Consider the following 15,457-nt stretch of genomic DNA (forward strand, 5'->3'; position numbering starts at 1 on the left):
CAGGATTATCAGGACAATCATCTAGGTACTTGTTCGAAATAGTAGAGTATAGGTACGTTTTGGATATAAATACTACTGAATAACACTATGATTTTCATATGGTTGTTTGCTTTCTAACCATGTAACACCTAAGGCTGAAAATGTCCGCCTGGACCTTTTTGCATGTTTTGACCATACAAGTGTCAAACAATGTCCTATGGAAAACCTATTTAGGTCCCTTTTCCCCAAAGTCATACCATTTTAAATACCCAACAGTAACTCACAAGTTAGGGGGTGTAATACAGTTTAAAATGGAAAAAAAGTACATAAGACACAAAATTGGAATTTGATTGTCAGAGGTTTAGTGATAAAAAAATCAATGACACTGCGCCTGTACATCAGTTTATGGATTTAAAAACATACAAGTAACAAGTGTAGAACAATATGCTTAGGCAGGGTTTTTTGCCACAGAGAGAGAGAGAGAGAGAGAGAGAGAGAGAGAGAGAGAGAGAGAGAGAGAGACAGAGACAGAGAGAGAGACAGAGACAGAGACAACTTAACAGCAACAAATTACAGGTTCTGATGGTATTGCCAGTAACAGTTCCTGTCAGGAACGAGACACAGGCCCACATCACACACGTCACACTTCCAGGGTGTGTTTCTGGAACACAGCTTGCAGCGGCGCCTCCCCATGCTGGCTCTCTGGCCTTTGGTCTGTCCACTGCTGCAGGGGACAGGCAGGTGGTGGCGGGTAGGTGGGGGAGGGGGATTGGGCTGGCCCGTTTTCAAGGTGACCCCAAGGAGGTGCGCCGCTAGCTCCTCCTGGAACTGCTGCCTTGTCAGCGGCCTCGCCTGCATGTTGGTGGACTGAGTCTCGTGCAAAATGTAGGAGTTTGTGACGGCAATGTCGAGCAGGTGCTGAAAAATGGTCATGGGCCATCCTCTTGTCTTGCGGTGCATGGAGTTTGTCCCAATCACCTGGTCAGATGTTTCCACTCCCCCCATGTACCTGCTGTACTCGCCAACGGTGGTGGGCCGGGGAACAGTGATCCGCTTTTGCCCATCACCTACAATTGGTTTGTAAGTTAGCGTGTTACTGAATTTGTTGGTTAGATACTTCCGTTGGTAAATAAATAGGCAGGCAGGCTTCTGGCACAGTAACTATGGCACTTTACTGTATGAGTAATGTGTTTTGTGAAGTGTTAAGGCAAGTATTGTGTTTAGGCAAGTGTTCAGCTAAGTACTGAAGTTAGGTGAATATTCAGGTAAGTGTTGTATCGAAGTTATCGTAAAGGTATGTGTGTTGTGCTTAGGCTAGTATTCAATATTACACAGCAAAAGCAAAACAAATACCCGTCTTCTGCCAGCGGTGCACTGTCTCTCCATTGTAGACTGGGTGGACGGTGGAGCACAGGGACACCTCTCTGGTGTCCATCCACTTTACAAATAGAAGATCCCCGTCTCTGATCCACCGGATGCTGCCTCTTGAGGATTGATTGGTGAGTGCATTTCCTGGAGTAGTTGGGACACCTATTCTTCCTTGCCTGTGTTATTGTAAAAAGAAGAAGAACATAACTTCATTGTCATTTCATAGGACTTGCATACACTGAAACAAAATGCATTTTCGGCATTTTAACCAACTAATATATTCTTATAAACTTCACTAGGATAATTGAGAAGCAGCACATTACCTGTATGTTCCACAAGCCCCAAATCCCTGCTGGCTCAGGTGACGGAAGAGCAGAGGACTTGTGTAAAAGTTGTCGGTGTAGACGATGTGCCCAGACCCCAAATAGCCTTTGTCCACCAGACGGGTCACGACATCAAAAGCAAGCCCCTCTCCTCCTGGCACCATCTTGTTTTCCCCCGTGTAAAGCATGAAATCCACCGTGTAACCGTTGGCGTCTGCCAAAACAAAAAACTTCAAGCCCCACTTTGTGGGCTTGGCCTTCATATTTGGCTTCATATTAATCCTGGGCTTGGTCGCCACCATCCTCTCATTCACAGAGATATGCTGCCCTGGGTGGTAGATGGCCTTGCAGCTCCGTCTGATGAGCTCCATGAGAGGTCGGACCCTGTGGAGGTGGTCGTATTCCTCCGTCCCCTTCTTCCTCTCCTCTTCAGCGGTCTTCTCTGGGTCGCTCATGTGGATATTCGACCAAATGGCCATGAAGCGGTCCCGAGTCATCACCGCGGCGGGGAAGGGGACATGAAAAATGGTGTCCTGGCGCCAGTAGTCACTGATTTTCGGAAGCTCCAACACCGACATGTAGATCAACAGGCCAATGAATTGCTTCATTTCACCTGGACTTATTGTAGTCCAGGTGAACTTCTTGCCAGCTTGCTGGTTTTTTTCAGCATTTTTGTTTGTGCATTCACACAACAGTCGCAACACCGGCACGTCATAAAAATGGGAAAAAATGTCACCTGGGGATGGGTCACCCATATCGAGGGGTGGCTGGACACCTGGGGTGCGTCTGGGGTTGAATCTGAGAGGGGGAGGGACTCCATCATCAGGCTCGTCCACGTTTCTCCATCTTTGGAGTGGCGAGCGACTGCGATCTCTGCGGCTGCTGACAGGAGAACCTCCAGCTCCACCACCTCTCCCTCTTTGCCAACATCTTCCTCCTCGTCCTCCTTCTTCCTCCACCTCCATCATACCCACCAGACAGGACACTTGAAGAAAAAGAACATTTATCTTTGTAGTAATAATAACAATAAGATTAATAACTTGGTTTTATATAGCGCCTTTCAAGGAAACCAAGGTCGCTTTTTTTTGGGGGGGGGGGGGGGGGGCTTCTTGAACTAGGCTAGCCAGTGGCCTGTTGGGAGGTAGACTGTTCCAGAGCATAGGGGCAGCAACACAGAAAGCTCTGTCACAGAAGGCTATGAAGTCTGACTCGGGGGATGATAAGATTGTCCTTTTCAGAAATTAATGGCAGTAGGCTATACTCTATGGGTCACACAACAACGTAATTTATATAAATATATATATATTCATTCATTCATATTGTATTATGCCTAAAACACACACACACACACACACACACACACACACACACACACACACACACACACACACACACACACACACACACACACACACACCTCCATCACCATGCCAAAGTTAAGACCACATGTTGTTCAGAATAAGAATAATCTGTCGGATACTAGACCTATCATTGAGAGTAAATAGAATGGAGGCCAAAATTCTATTTCATTGTTGAAGCCAAGTTGGAGCCAAGGTTGGACCCAAAAAGACCAAAAAATGGCCAAATCCCATTCATTCCTATGAGAGACATAAAACCCTGTATCTCCCTTAAATGCCACTCCAGGGGGATAATTTTTCGCTCAACTAGTAGGTCCCCTTGCTCTCCAACTTACCAGGGTGGTGATTTTTTTGTGGTGATGTTTTGTTTTAGAGAGATATTAAAAGTTAAATTGACCAATGAGCATCAGAACATGGTTTGATTGACCGTTAGAAGTCTTGTTGTTGTCCAATCAGCACCTGCGTTTGGCGTTGCTAAGGTGGAATGTAAGTTGGAATGTTCCCAAATCTGGCTTCAAAGCGTTGAATGGCAAATAGCGTTGATTTGGCGTCCATTCTATTTACTGTCAATGGGACATATGCTTGCCTTCGGCCTCTGCTTGCCCCCCGCAAGCATAACAAACTACAAGTGAGCGCATCACTCCTAAAATAATCCGGACATTTGACTTGGTAGGCGTTTACCTTTCAGATTATCGCTCCTCCTCGATCATTTAATTTATCTAAATCAAAGTTATTAGTAAGGAAAGTCTAGAATAGGCAAGGGCTACACAAGCCGTCTGAAAACAGTCAGGTAGAACTAGAGAGAAGAGAGATAAATGTGAAACCTCTGGGTGGCGGCAGAGATGTAATTTAGCCAGAGCCGTATATATTTTAGCCGTAGGCTATATGTACGCATAGACATAGATTAACCAGGATTAACCTGTCTACCGGTTAGAGATTCTCTGGTATGTATGTACGCACAGACCTGTATTAACCGCTCTGAATTTAGCGGGCCCAAACGGTGTTTGGGATGTGACGAAGGAAGGAAGTGTTGCCAATGTAGCCATCGAGGAATAAAATAAAATTACTTGGGAATGACTTGCAAAATAAAAACTCAACACAATGGATAGGATGAGTTCGTCTTGTTAGTATTCATGTATCTCCCTTTTAAAATGATATATTTCAGTGTAATATTCCTGAAATAAGACAGAAGAAGCGATACCAGGCTTTTATTTTGAATGAAAAAAGCGGCTGGTGGGCGGTCATATTCAAAGTTTTGGTTGGTTGTGTTTCTAGCTTCACAAACCTGGGACTTGAATTGAAGCATGCCCGTTTTATGAACTGATTTAATCTACAACTCCCCATATAAACTGTACACTTTCTCAACATGGATAGTATCAATGCAAAGTACGTCTCACAGAAGATAAGTAAGACTCGTTGGAGGCCCGTCTCATCGGCTTCGTTGCAACAACCAGAAATTTTCGCCACTGGCTCTTGGGATAACGAGGTGAGCTGTCATGGGCTAGAACAAGGCTACTCATTGATTTAAGCTATGTTGTAGTTTTAGTGTTGACCAGCACAGAAGACAAGAAAGGGCTGGGAAATCAACCCTTTCCTAGTTGTCAGACAGCAATACGGAATTTCTTAGTTGGCCATACAAATGTGCAATTTGTTCTCAGTTGGGTGGTAGGTCCCAATAAGTATCCTCCTCTTTGGATGCAAGCAAAAGTTTTACACTCTACGTGGCGAAGGCATCTACAGTGTTTCTATGTTTATTTGTATTCCCATGTGGGATATGACAGCCCATGGAGCCACGTTGGCAGGTGAAATGTGGTACAATGATTAGTCAGTCTCATCACTTGACTCTTTTCACCAAATTTCATTTCACCATCCCAAACTCCATCTCGATCGCCACCAAGTGATCAAAATGATAGAGACCAGCATTGCTGCTTTATAAATGTATACACACACTAGCCTAATGTCATGTATGAAGTTTGACTCATGTTTGTGAATGTTCTATCAATCACCATTGATTTTCCTTCCAGGATAACAAAGTGTCCCTGTGGACCATCGGAGACCATGGGACTGCTAATATGGAGGATGATTTTGAGGGTGATCCTCAGCTGCTCTGCGATATCAAACACAGCGGTGATGTTCTTGATCTTCAGGTAGGCCTACAGTAACTTGATTAAACCCTTGTAAGGTTTTCATGTTTTTGTAACATACTGTAGGTGTTGGGGTCCTTTGGACCCGGCCTTACAGAAAAAGTCATTGAAAAAAAAAAAAAAACTATTGCTCCTGTTCACCCCCAAGTTCCCTTCATCCTGTTTGTGACTTTCTGAGTATGTATGTTTTTGAGGGTGGGATTTGAAAGTGAGTAAACTCAATCCAAGCTCTCTGATTGAGCCACCAGTGGATTGAAAAGTTCATATTCAGTCCACTGCTGAGTCTGACACCTTTGTTAGTATCTGGAGACTCTGCTTTTTTTGTGGTCGACTGTTTCCAAAATCCTGTCCGGCTAATGAGAGCATGGGTTTGTTTACAGCATGTTTGAAACGTCACTCCAAATGTAATCCAAAATGTAACCTCATCAGGCACCTTGCAATACAGCTGTAACTTTTGGGATGATACAAATATACAGTATTCCATACAATATAGTAGTAGTAGTATCTATTTTAAGAAGACACTTGCCATTGCCTAATGTTTACTTTTACTCACCATTGCAATTCTGATTGCAGTTTTTGGATTCAGATAAATTAGTGACGGCATCATCCTCAGGAGCAGTGACCATCTTCCGCCATCATCCCAACAGTCAGGTGAGGTATCTAGTTGTTTCAGACTTCTGCTGTTGTCCGATATGCAGAATGCACAAATGACTAAATAACAATTCGAAAAAAGAGTTGTAAACCACGGCTTGGCACAGTTGCCACGGCACTTGTTGACCAGTAGAACTGGGTCTTGTTGACAGCCGTGGTCTAGTGGTTAATGAATTGGTCTTTCGATCTGGGGGTTGTCGGTTCGAATCCCAGCTGACCTCTTCATCCATGCTGAAGTACCCTTGAGCAAGGCACCTAACCCCGCATTGCTCCAGGAACTGTAACCAATACCCTGAAAAAATAATAACTGTAGGTCACTTTGGATAAAAGCATCAGCTAAGTGTAATGTTATGTTTGGTTATAGTTCTCCAACTTCACTTTTGAGAAGACTCTTGTTTGTTTCCCCAAATACAGACCCTTTCCGTGGCTCACCAATGGGACCGTGCCCACCACTATCCCTGTGACAACGCCCCGTGCACAGGGGTGGTGTGCAACAGCCCTGAAGTGGTGTCGGTCGGAGAGGACGGCAGGATCGTGCACTTCCGAGCAGACCAGACAGGGGTTCTGCGCGTCATCGGTCTGTCTTCAAATTATTACTATCTGTAAATTTTTAGAGGACTTATTTTTTGTTACAGTTGTTATTGGGGGCAGCCATGACCTAATGAATAGGGAGTTGGGCTTTCAATCTGGGGGTTGTAGGTTCGAATCCCACCGGACCTCCCCCTACACCTCCATCTACGAACCCGAAATTGCTCCAAGGGTTGTGATTTATACCCTGTAAGTTGCTTTGGATGAAAGCATCAGCTAAGTGTGCAGTATAATTACAGATGGATATTCAAGTAGAGGTTGATGATGATGAAACTGATGGTGGTGGCTGTGGTGGTGATGGTGCGTATGATTATGATTATTACCATAATTTCTGGAGGATTACATTACATTACATTTAGTAGATGCTTTTGACCAAAGCGACTTACAGGGAGGAGAGTTTTCGCTGTGGGCTATAAGCCGCTAGTTTTCTTTAATGCTTTGAATATTTAAAGGTATGTAGCCTACGTATCTGAGGCAAGCCTCAAAAATAAAATCTACATATCCATTTATTTTAATTGTATGTTGGGGGTAAAAGTATCGGTACTCGGGATCGTCAAGTACTGTACAGATATTAATGTACCCGTACTCAGTTTTCAAAAACGTGGTATCAGTGTATCCACAGCGCCCTACGTGTATACACTCGCCTCCAAAAGAGTTGTAGCCTACCCATCTGTTTGGAATAACAGCTAATAACCTGATTTTCAATTAATCACTTGGCTTCAGAAGTCACTCATATGAAAGCTACAACCCTCTCGAATGAAAATGTATGTACTGGGAGGGTTGTAGCCAAGTGATTAATTGAAAGTCAGGATATTAGCTGTTATTCCAAACAGATGGATAGGCGACAACTCTTTTGGAGGCGAGTGTATATGTATACTTTATTCGTGAGTTTAGTGGGTGCAGTCAGTGTGTCTTATTGCCCAGAAATTATGGTATTTAGGTCTCTGTCAAATAATGAGTTGGCTTATTTCATATGATAAACCCTCTGTTTCTATGGTGCTCCCATGAACTTCATCTGGCAACTTGTATTTACTCGTTTATATTTTCTCTATCGATTGTCATTTCAGAAAATGCTGACAGTAGCACAATCCATGCCGTAGCATTCCTGAGGACGACAGAAGTTCTTACAGTCAATTCAATTGGCCAGCTTAAACTCTGGGACCTGAGGCAACAAAACAACGAACCTGCTCAGATTCTCTCCCTGTAAGTGGAGATTTTAATCTGTTTTGTTGCCCTGCTATCACTTGGTACTTTTCGTGCATCTAATCACATGTATTGATTGCAGTCGACAGTATTGGTGTGGTAGAGGTTGCTTATGAGAATTGTTTTCATGTTTTTAGCAGTTTGTAACAATCTAGGCCTTTTAAGTATGTTTCGTCATTTAAGATCTGAGTGCCCTTAAACTTTTGAATACATCGCACAGTTCCCAAATTACGAGAAATGGGATATCAGTTGTAACTACAATAGTATGCACACTTTCCAAGATCTGTAGCCCCGAAAATGTCACGACCCTGTACCTCACCCTGTACATGAGACACTAGGCAAATCAAAGAGGGTCACCAGGGTGGGGAGGGTATGTGAATTGACATAAAATTATCCTATTTTGTCTGTCTTGGACAGGGATGTTTTAAAGGGGTATTCCATCGGTGGAAACATGAATATGTATTGAATGCGGGTCATATATGTAGTAGAATTGTAGCATAAATGTCTAATTTGGTGCCTTCTTGGCCGAGAAAAGGCATAAAATGACTTTTTAGTGCTTGTGGATTTGTGACGACAATCCCCACAATGCATTGCAATGCCCAAGTTCCATAGCTCACACCCAGGCAGCTCTGCCAGTGACTTTCTGTAGCCTCAATAAGTGTATTCGATTAGTCATTAACGCATGCATGCGCATTTAGACAGCAATGCACTCTGGATGAAAATGCTGCATGACGGTTAGATTTCCTGTCAAACTTCAACATTTCGGTGATGTTGCGTCGACGAGGTGACATGTCACATGGTGTCAAACTATCGCGGGATGAATGCGACTGCAGTCAGATCTTGCAACCTCTGCAGTTGCTTATCCCCTTCAACGCTCGTCCGCAGACCGCCTCCGAGGTCACGCGCCCATGAACTGGTTGGTCAACAACTCACTCACGGGTGTATATGAGTCTTGTCTCACCCCACTACACAAGTTTGCGCAGGTCCCCACTTCAGCTCCTCCTCAATGCCTGTCCCCCCACTCCTCACACGTGGCGTGTTAGTAGAGCAAACTGTTGCGAGCTCATCATCTCGTTCATATTTGTGGCCGACTTTAAATGCGCTGTTTTAATAACACCCACATCGTGTTTTTTCTCCATCGATCGACAAAAATCTAAGTCGTATGAGCCTAATGCCAGTGATTTCAAAAGCACTGGCACACTGATCTGTGATAGGTCTGTTAGCGCATTAGGTCCAACCCCCTATGGGCGGGGTTGAAAGGGTGGGAAAAAGGCTTGTAGTCTCAACAGAAATCCACCTCTCTTACACTTCCTCCTACAATGATGCAAAATGACAATTTTTATATCATTGTAGGAGGAAGTGTTAAGAGGTGAATACACATTTCTCCTGTCTCAGGGGGAATTGAGAGAGTGTTGCATGACCATTCAAAAGTATGACTGGGTGTCTAGCAATGGAAATCCTAATGCAAATGGGTAGAGTGTCCCTTCAAGGTAATCAGTTGTCTGTGTTCTTGCTGTTGAATGTCCTCACTGACTGCAGTTGCATGCACAGGGTTTTATGGTTTCCAACAGAATATTGTGAGTGGAGAAAGAGGGCTGGAGGGCTGCGTTTAAGTAGTAAAACAGGTGGTTGTTTTGAAGGTGGTCTTTGGATGAGATGTAAAAGATATTTAAAAAAGCAGAATGCCAAGGCACTTCTCTAAGATAAAACCACTTTGATGAAGAATCTTAATGCGGCCATGTTCGGACTGAATAAAGAGTTGACATGACCGAATACTGCCGATATTCTGTTTAAAATCTGTGTAAATCTCTGTAATTGCGCTCACTGCATAATGTTTGGGTTGTTTTTTAAGCACTGGTGATCGGGTCCCTCTCCACTGCGTGGACAGACACCCCAACCAGCAGCACATCGTGGCCACGGGAGGCCAGGACGGCATGCTGTGCATCTGGGACGTCAGGCAGGCCAACATGCCCTTCTCAATCATGGAGGCCCACTCCGCTGAAAGTGAGAATTAATGTGTCTTGAAAATAGCAGCTGGAGCACACTACAACTTAGTTTTTAAACATTTATTTTGTGAAAACACCTTCAGAGTCTGGTAACACAGAAACGTTTATCGGGTGTTTGTGTGACGGAGCTCATCTTGCACCTGTTCACCCTCCTCGGGGATTGAACGAGCGACCTCGTCAACTACAACGGTTCGGCAATGGGAGACGCAGTACGGTACCGCTGGGCCAAGAGACTAGTCTCTCGGCCCAACGGCACGAGACTGTATGAGGCTATCGGAGGGAGGTTTACCAACGTTCCACGCCAACTCTGTGCTAGTTAGCCTCCGTTACACTCTCCCCCTTAAACCTCACTCCCATCCCGGGTCAGCGGCACCACTGTGACGGAGGTCATCTTGCACCTGTTCACCCCCCTCGGGGATCGAACGTGCGACCTCGTCAACTACAACGGTTCGGCAATGGGAGACACAGTACGATACCGCTGGGCCAAGAGACTAGTCTCTCGGCCCAACGGCACGAGACTGTATGAGGCTATCGGAGGGAGGTTTACCAACGTTCCACACCAACTCTGTGCTAGTTAGCCTCCGTTACATTTGCACAAAATAAATGTTTACATTTTGAGCACACTGCAGCTTAGTTTTTAATGTGTGTAAACACCACAAGACAAAAGGCCACAAGTAGGCACAGGCGATACTGAGAAAATCACAAATAAGACCCCCCCTCCCTCCAGTTTTCTGTGATTTTCTCTTTTTTTTGCAGAATTTGCAAGTTTAGGTCCTGAAGAAGCTACTCTGAAAGTTTTCCAAAACAGTATTGGTTTGTCTAAAAGCAGGAGGCAAGAGTGTTGTTGCGCTCTAGATGTTTCGAAAAATAACTAGGTGCTTGGACCCAAAAAAAGTGCAGCCTGTTTTCTCTCGGCAAGGCACAATATCTCGTGCCTGTGTTCTAATGCATCTAATCCTGTGTTCTAATCTTAATTGTTCTCCTCACAGTGTGGGAGGTCCACTTCCATCCGTCTAACCCTGATCACCTGTTCACGTGTTCTGAGGACGGCTCTCTACTGCACTGGGAAACCTCCAGCAACGCAGACACACCATCGTTCCTGCAAGGTGTGTTGTATATTACTATAGGCAAACAAAACAAATCTAGCGTTATCTCCAGTGATGGGCAAAATGTATTCATTAGTTATACAATCCTGTGCAACATATTCCAAATGACTTGACGTGACCAATTCAGACCGGTCATTGGCTAGCTCTAGTTGAATGATCACCTGGTTGAATTGGACAGATAAATCAAGATCTATGTTGCTCTAGATTGTAACCAATGAATCCGTTTTGCTCATCACTGGTTAGTTCTGGCCAGGCCATTGTAGGCGAGTGCTTGCCGCTGATTTTCCTCAGATGCTCCACATTAGCTAATCAACTCTACTTACTCCTGATAGGTCAGATTCAAATTTGGCACCTTCTCAAAATTCATCTGTTCCCACCTCTGGCTGCTCGCGTCTTTGCGGCCCACCACCTCTCCAGCTCCACCTTGTCATGTACAGTATAACATGGGCATAGGATACTCTTTGTCATGTTGCCTGCTCTTTTCATGGGGGAATTGTTTGCTCCCCTAATATGAAAGGAAGAGTCCATCCTTATTCAATTTTCAGATATTTGCAGTATTTCCAAGTATTACACATGAATGGGCTCGGTGTGTTCAGTACCTTGATTGACATTATTAGCATGGCTGGAAGTAAATGGTACCATTAGCATCTAGGGCTGGGCACTGGTCAGAATTTTTCGGTTTGAGTACCTTAATTGCGGTGCTGGTTCCTGAACGATGCCTTTTTCGGTTTCTATTTCATTAACACTTGGGATGGCAATTTTTTTTAAAAAAATCATAACTGACCGCTGAGCCTCATTATCCGATTGAAGGCTCCGGAGCCCCCTGGTGGAGCTAAGCAGAACTACACTACATTCGTAGGTCTGGAATCCTGCGTATGCCTCAAGCTAGAAAATTGTCGGATCATTTATTGTTTCAATATCAATGGCGGCTCGCATTTAGGAGTCACAGGACAGATTATAGACTATAAAACGTTTTTGAAGGAATTTCTAGATGGCAAGGATGGACAAATGATAGATAAGCAATGCCTTCTGAAGGCGAAGCCAACGTGTGCTCTCCTAGACCTAGTAGTGGAGCTCACGAAGCTGTGCAGAATATTTTTGCCAATGTCTGTTGGACTCCTTCCTCTGACATGCACAGTTAATTATGTTTTCTATAGTTGATAATGGTAATATAATATTGTTGTGCTTTCTCTTCCTAGGTGGCCGTAACACAAGCGTGGTGTCACGCAGTGCGATCGCTCCTGCCGGAGGAAACCAGTCTATTATCAGTGCATGGCTTTCAGGAGACTCAGGCAAAGGGCAGCTTGAGACCACCCATATGCTGCCCAGTCAGACCCTCTCAGTCAATAGTCTCGATGTGCTTGGCCAGTGCCTTGTATGTGGGACTGACGGAGAGGCAGTGTACGTCAATAGACAGGTTCCAGTTTAAAGATCGACTCAGTGGATGGGTGTCTCTCTCTCTCTCTCTCTCTCTCTCTCTCTCTCGCTCTCTCGCTCTCTCTCTCTCTCTCTCTCTCTCTCTCTCTCTCTCTCTCTCATTTTCTTTGAAATTCAAGTACATTTCTTCCCATGTTACATTATTTCTGTGTTATTTCTCATTTTCTACAGCCAGAATGTCACTGTGTGGACTACAGTGAGGGTAAAATTGTGGGCCTAGTTTAAAAGGTGCAGATAGTGTGAGACAAACAAACCTGATTTGAAATACCCCGTGTGATTTTGTGTGTGCTATGTATGTACTAGGCTGTGTATGGATGTTTTGTAAAATACATTTAAAATAAACAATTGAATTGCAATATACTCAAAGTAATCATATCTAATGTGTATGTACACATTTTTCTTTATCTAATATTTTAAATACATTATATATTTTCATCGTACAATATAGTTAGATGGGTTATGACCCAAACCCCCCTGCTGTCACAAAATGTCTTATTTACGCTATGGTTTGTAGGCCGATTAGGAAATAATGTGATGTAGGAGCATGTAGCCAGAAACTGGCAATGGCCCTACACAAATGTAGTCCTAATATCAAAGAGAACAGTTGGTCAACCATCACAACATTTCAAACAGAATAATGAGCACATACTCCATATGCAGCAGCCAAATACTGCACAACACCACACCTGCTGCACAAGGCCATCACTGACACAAATGAGAAGGCATTGTTTTCTGTACAGTTAACTTATTTAGACATCTTTTACAGCTGAGCGGGGCCGCTGTCAGCGTTGGCCGGGCCCTGGACAAAATCCGAACTGGCCCCTCGTTTACTGTATACAATGTAATGGGGACCCAACCCGGGACAACGGACCCATTTGTTGAAAATGAAAATTGATATTCTAATTTTTGTGAGTTGTAGGTGCCAGCTGTAGGGCCAGTATAGAACACTAGATGCCGCTAGAGACTCACTCTTTCCTCTGCCATGATACTATGGGTCAAGGCCTTTCTCCAAACTCGTGTCCTTTCCTCTGCCCTCGGCCCTTGATGCTTAATTGGGTCAGTTTTATATTGAACATAATTTGACCCGAGGCACAACTAGTAGATGAGACTCTGAAGACCTAATACATCTATTAAAATTATATTGCTCTAGCAGCATACCTACAATATACATATTTACTATGCCTTTCAGTGACTTGCTGTATAGTAGACTATCAGAAGAGTTTTAAATTCAATTCTAAATCTCACTGGTAGCCAGTGTAATGACCTATGTACTGTACTGAAGTGATGTGGGCTCTTGTTCGTTTTAGTTGAAATTCTAGCAGCAGCAGCAAAAAGAAGAAAGAGTTTGGAGAAATTACTTGTCACCCTTGATGTCACATGCAGCCTTTTTGCTTCAGAGCCGTGTGCAAGGCTGTTTTATCTTTGTTTGATTGACTTTGATTCCGCCTCTCCTCTTTATTTTACTCAATCCAGGGGTTCCCAAACTTTACCATGACAAGGCCTCCTATACACCACTAGATTCCAGCCAAGGCCCCCCTGACATGGGTCTTGTGTCTTGTCACACAATTTTTTTCTGTGCACCCCCTTTCATAACCATAGTCTTATGTCTGTGTGTCAGTCCCTCATTGAGATATATGAAATCACGATAATAGTAGTATTGTTCAGCGATGCAATATATTATTATGATGCAGTTCTTAAAGTATAACTTCTGCCAATTTCAATATGCTTGTTGTATTAGTTATCCTTTAACTAATGGCAATACTGTTTAACTTATTTTCTTTCCACACATTTAGGTAGGTATGACCTCATTTGCATATTGCACCATCTTATTTCTGACAACTTGCCATACAAAAACCTTTAATTTTACCCTATTTATTCACCTACTCCTACCTAGCCTATATTGTCTCAAGGAACAATTAATGGGGAATCTCCAACTTTGACCTTGAAGTACGTTCCACTAAATATAAATGGGATTAGATTTTTAATGTGTGTTACATATACCTTGCAGGCAGTTACAAAAAGCTTTACAATGTTGTCCCTTGTCAACGATAGACTAGAACTAGAACCAATCCCTGTCTGCTAGAACTACAGAAGCGTAGCCATTCCAAAGGGTTCTCTTTATGCCTCCTACTGGCGGGAAGATGAAACTACTCAAACATCCGGGCTAGTAAACCGAAGGAGAGGAAAACCTTGGCGACAGTGACAATACAAAGACGTTTCGGTTATATTTTGTTTGAAGTTGCCTTGAAGTTTGTGCTGAAGTATACATTTCCATAAAAGTTAACAACAGTTGATTATACATGAAACCGACTGGGGTGTGCACGTTGGTAGAAAACCTTGACCACCAACAGGTAAGTGACATTACATTCAGTAACAACAATTAGCTGCCAAGCTAATGGTAGGCTACCTATCAGATACTTTAGGCCTCCGTTCAAGCCTTCCCCTAACTTCGTTAGCTTGAAGTTAGCTGACCAATAGCAATTCTGTATTGAACTGTAAACAATGGTGGTTGAGAAGCTTTTTCGGTGCGAAAACAAAGTGTACAGACGACTATTGTTCTCTGACACACCTTTGGAGTGCTTTTAAAGTTTCTATAAGTGTTATCAGGTTGTTGAGGTCTGCTGGCTACTAACCGTTAGCACGTTAACTTCAGCTAAATAGCTGGTCGTCAGCGATACACTGAGGTTTAAATGCTCACTGTTAATCTCAAGAAGTGCATGGGAGAAGTCAACTTTATATCATTGGTTTAAGTTTCATATACACACAGGCTGTGCCTTCCATGTAGTTCAAGTCATAGTTAACCTGGGTTTCTCTGACTGTCTCAAATGTCACCTGCCAGGGTAACTTAGCCAGTGACTGGTAACGTTAGCTGCACTAGCTGAGCTGACCGCACCTAACCTAGTGCTAGCTAGATAACCAGTGTCACCATACTGTGAGTGTAGTAATAGCCAGGCAACATTGCTGTACCCATGGTCTCTAAGCTGAAGTGTTCCACACAGTGCACATACGGAAGACATACCCTATGTTATGTTATGCATATTTGTGCAGGTGTTGAATTACCTGGTGGTAAGTGAAGTTGTAAGGTATGCTCAGGAGTTGCATGAAGAGATTGCAGTTTGTATACAGCCAAGCAAACTAGCCTCCATTCTCCGATCTCAGTGCATTGAAATTTCTTGCCCATATCCTCGTATTCTCAGTAAAAAATACCCTAGGGTGTATATTAATCCACATGCCTAGAAATACAGTGAAAGTAGTGACATGCAGTGGAACCTCAAAGGGTTTTCATGTACTGTG

The 15,457-nt window shown here is 43.6% G+C and overlaps 2 protein-coding genes across 2 annotated transcripts; one reads left to right on the forward strand and one right to left on the reverse strand.

Moving 5' to 3' along the window:
• Positions 1–375: 375 nt before the first annotated feature.
• Positions 376–3,788, reverse strand: LOC134468347 (piggyBac transposable element-derived protein 4-like). Its single transcript, XM_063222282.1, has 4 exons — positions 3,710–3,788; positions 1,671–2,655; positions 1,333–1,523; positions 376–1,046 (listed from the first exon to the last, which is right to left on the reverse strand). The coding sequence occupies exons 2-4, from the start codon at positions 2,636–2,638 to the stop codon at positions 550–552; spliced, it is 1,656 nt and encodes a 551-aa protein (XP_063078352.1). The 5' UTR covers positions 2,639–2,655; positions 3,710–3,788; the 3' UTR covers positions 376–549.
• Positions 3,789–4,289: 501 nt separating this feature from the next.
• Positions 4,290–12,529, forward strand: nup43 (nucleoporin 43). Its single transcript, XM_063222840.1, has 8 exons — positions 4,290–4,514; positions 5,053–5,175; positions 5,746–5,823; positions 6,238–6,400; positions 7,479–7,614; positions 9,467–9,618; positions 10,610–10,726; positions 11,926–12,529. Exons 1-8 carry the CDS (start codon positions 4,395–4,397, stop codon positions 12,153–12,155), a joined length of 1,119 nt encoding a protein of 372 aa, XP_063078910.1. The 5' UTR covers positions 4,290–4,394; the 3' UTR covers positions 12,156–12,529.
• The last annotated feature ends 2,928 nt before the right edge of the window (positions 12,530–15,457 follow it).

The sequence above is a fragment of the Engraulis encrasicolus genome, chromosome 18, assembly GCF_034702125.1.
Source record: "Engraulis encrasicolus isolate BLACKSEA-1 chromosome 18, IST_EnEncr_1.0, whole genome shotgun sequence".
Lineage (NCBI taxonomy): Eukaryota > Metazoa > Chordata > Actinopteri > Clupeiformes > Engraulidae > Engraulis > Engraulis encrasicolus.

Coding starts and splice junctions, on each gene's coding strand:
- LOC134468347 (XM_063222282.1), bottom strand. CDS start 2,638: ATGATGGAGGTGGAGGAAGAAGGAGGACGAGGAGGAAGATGTTGGCAA. Junction 1,524..1,670: donor GGGGCTTGTGGAACATACAG/GTAATGTGCTGC, acceptor ACAATAACACAG/GCAAGGAAGAATAGGTGTCC. Junction 1,047..1,332: donor GCACCGCTGGCAGAAGACGG/GTATTTGTTTTG, acceptor AACCAATTGTAG/GTGATGGGCAAAAGCGGATC.
- nup43 (XM_063222840.1), top strand. CDS start 4,395: ATGGATAGTATCAATGCAAAGTACGTCTCACAGAAGATAAGTAAGACT. Junction 6,401..7,478: donor AGGGGTTCTGCGCGTCATCG/GTCTGTCTTCAA, acceptor TTGTCATTTCAG/AAAATGCTGACAGTAGCACA. Junction 9,619..10,609: donor GGAGGCCCACTCCGCTGAAA/GTGAGAATTAAT, acceptor TTCTCCTCACAG/TGTGGGAGGTCCACTTCCAT.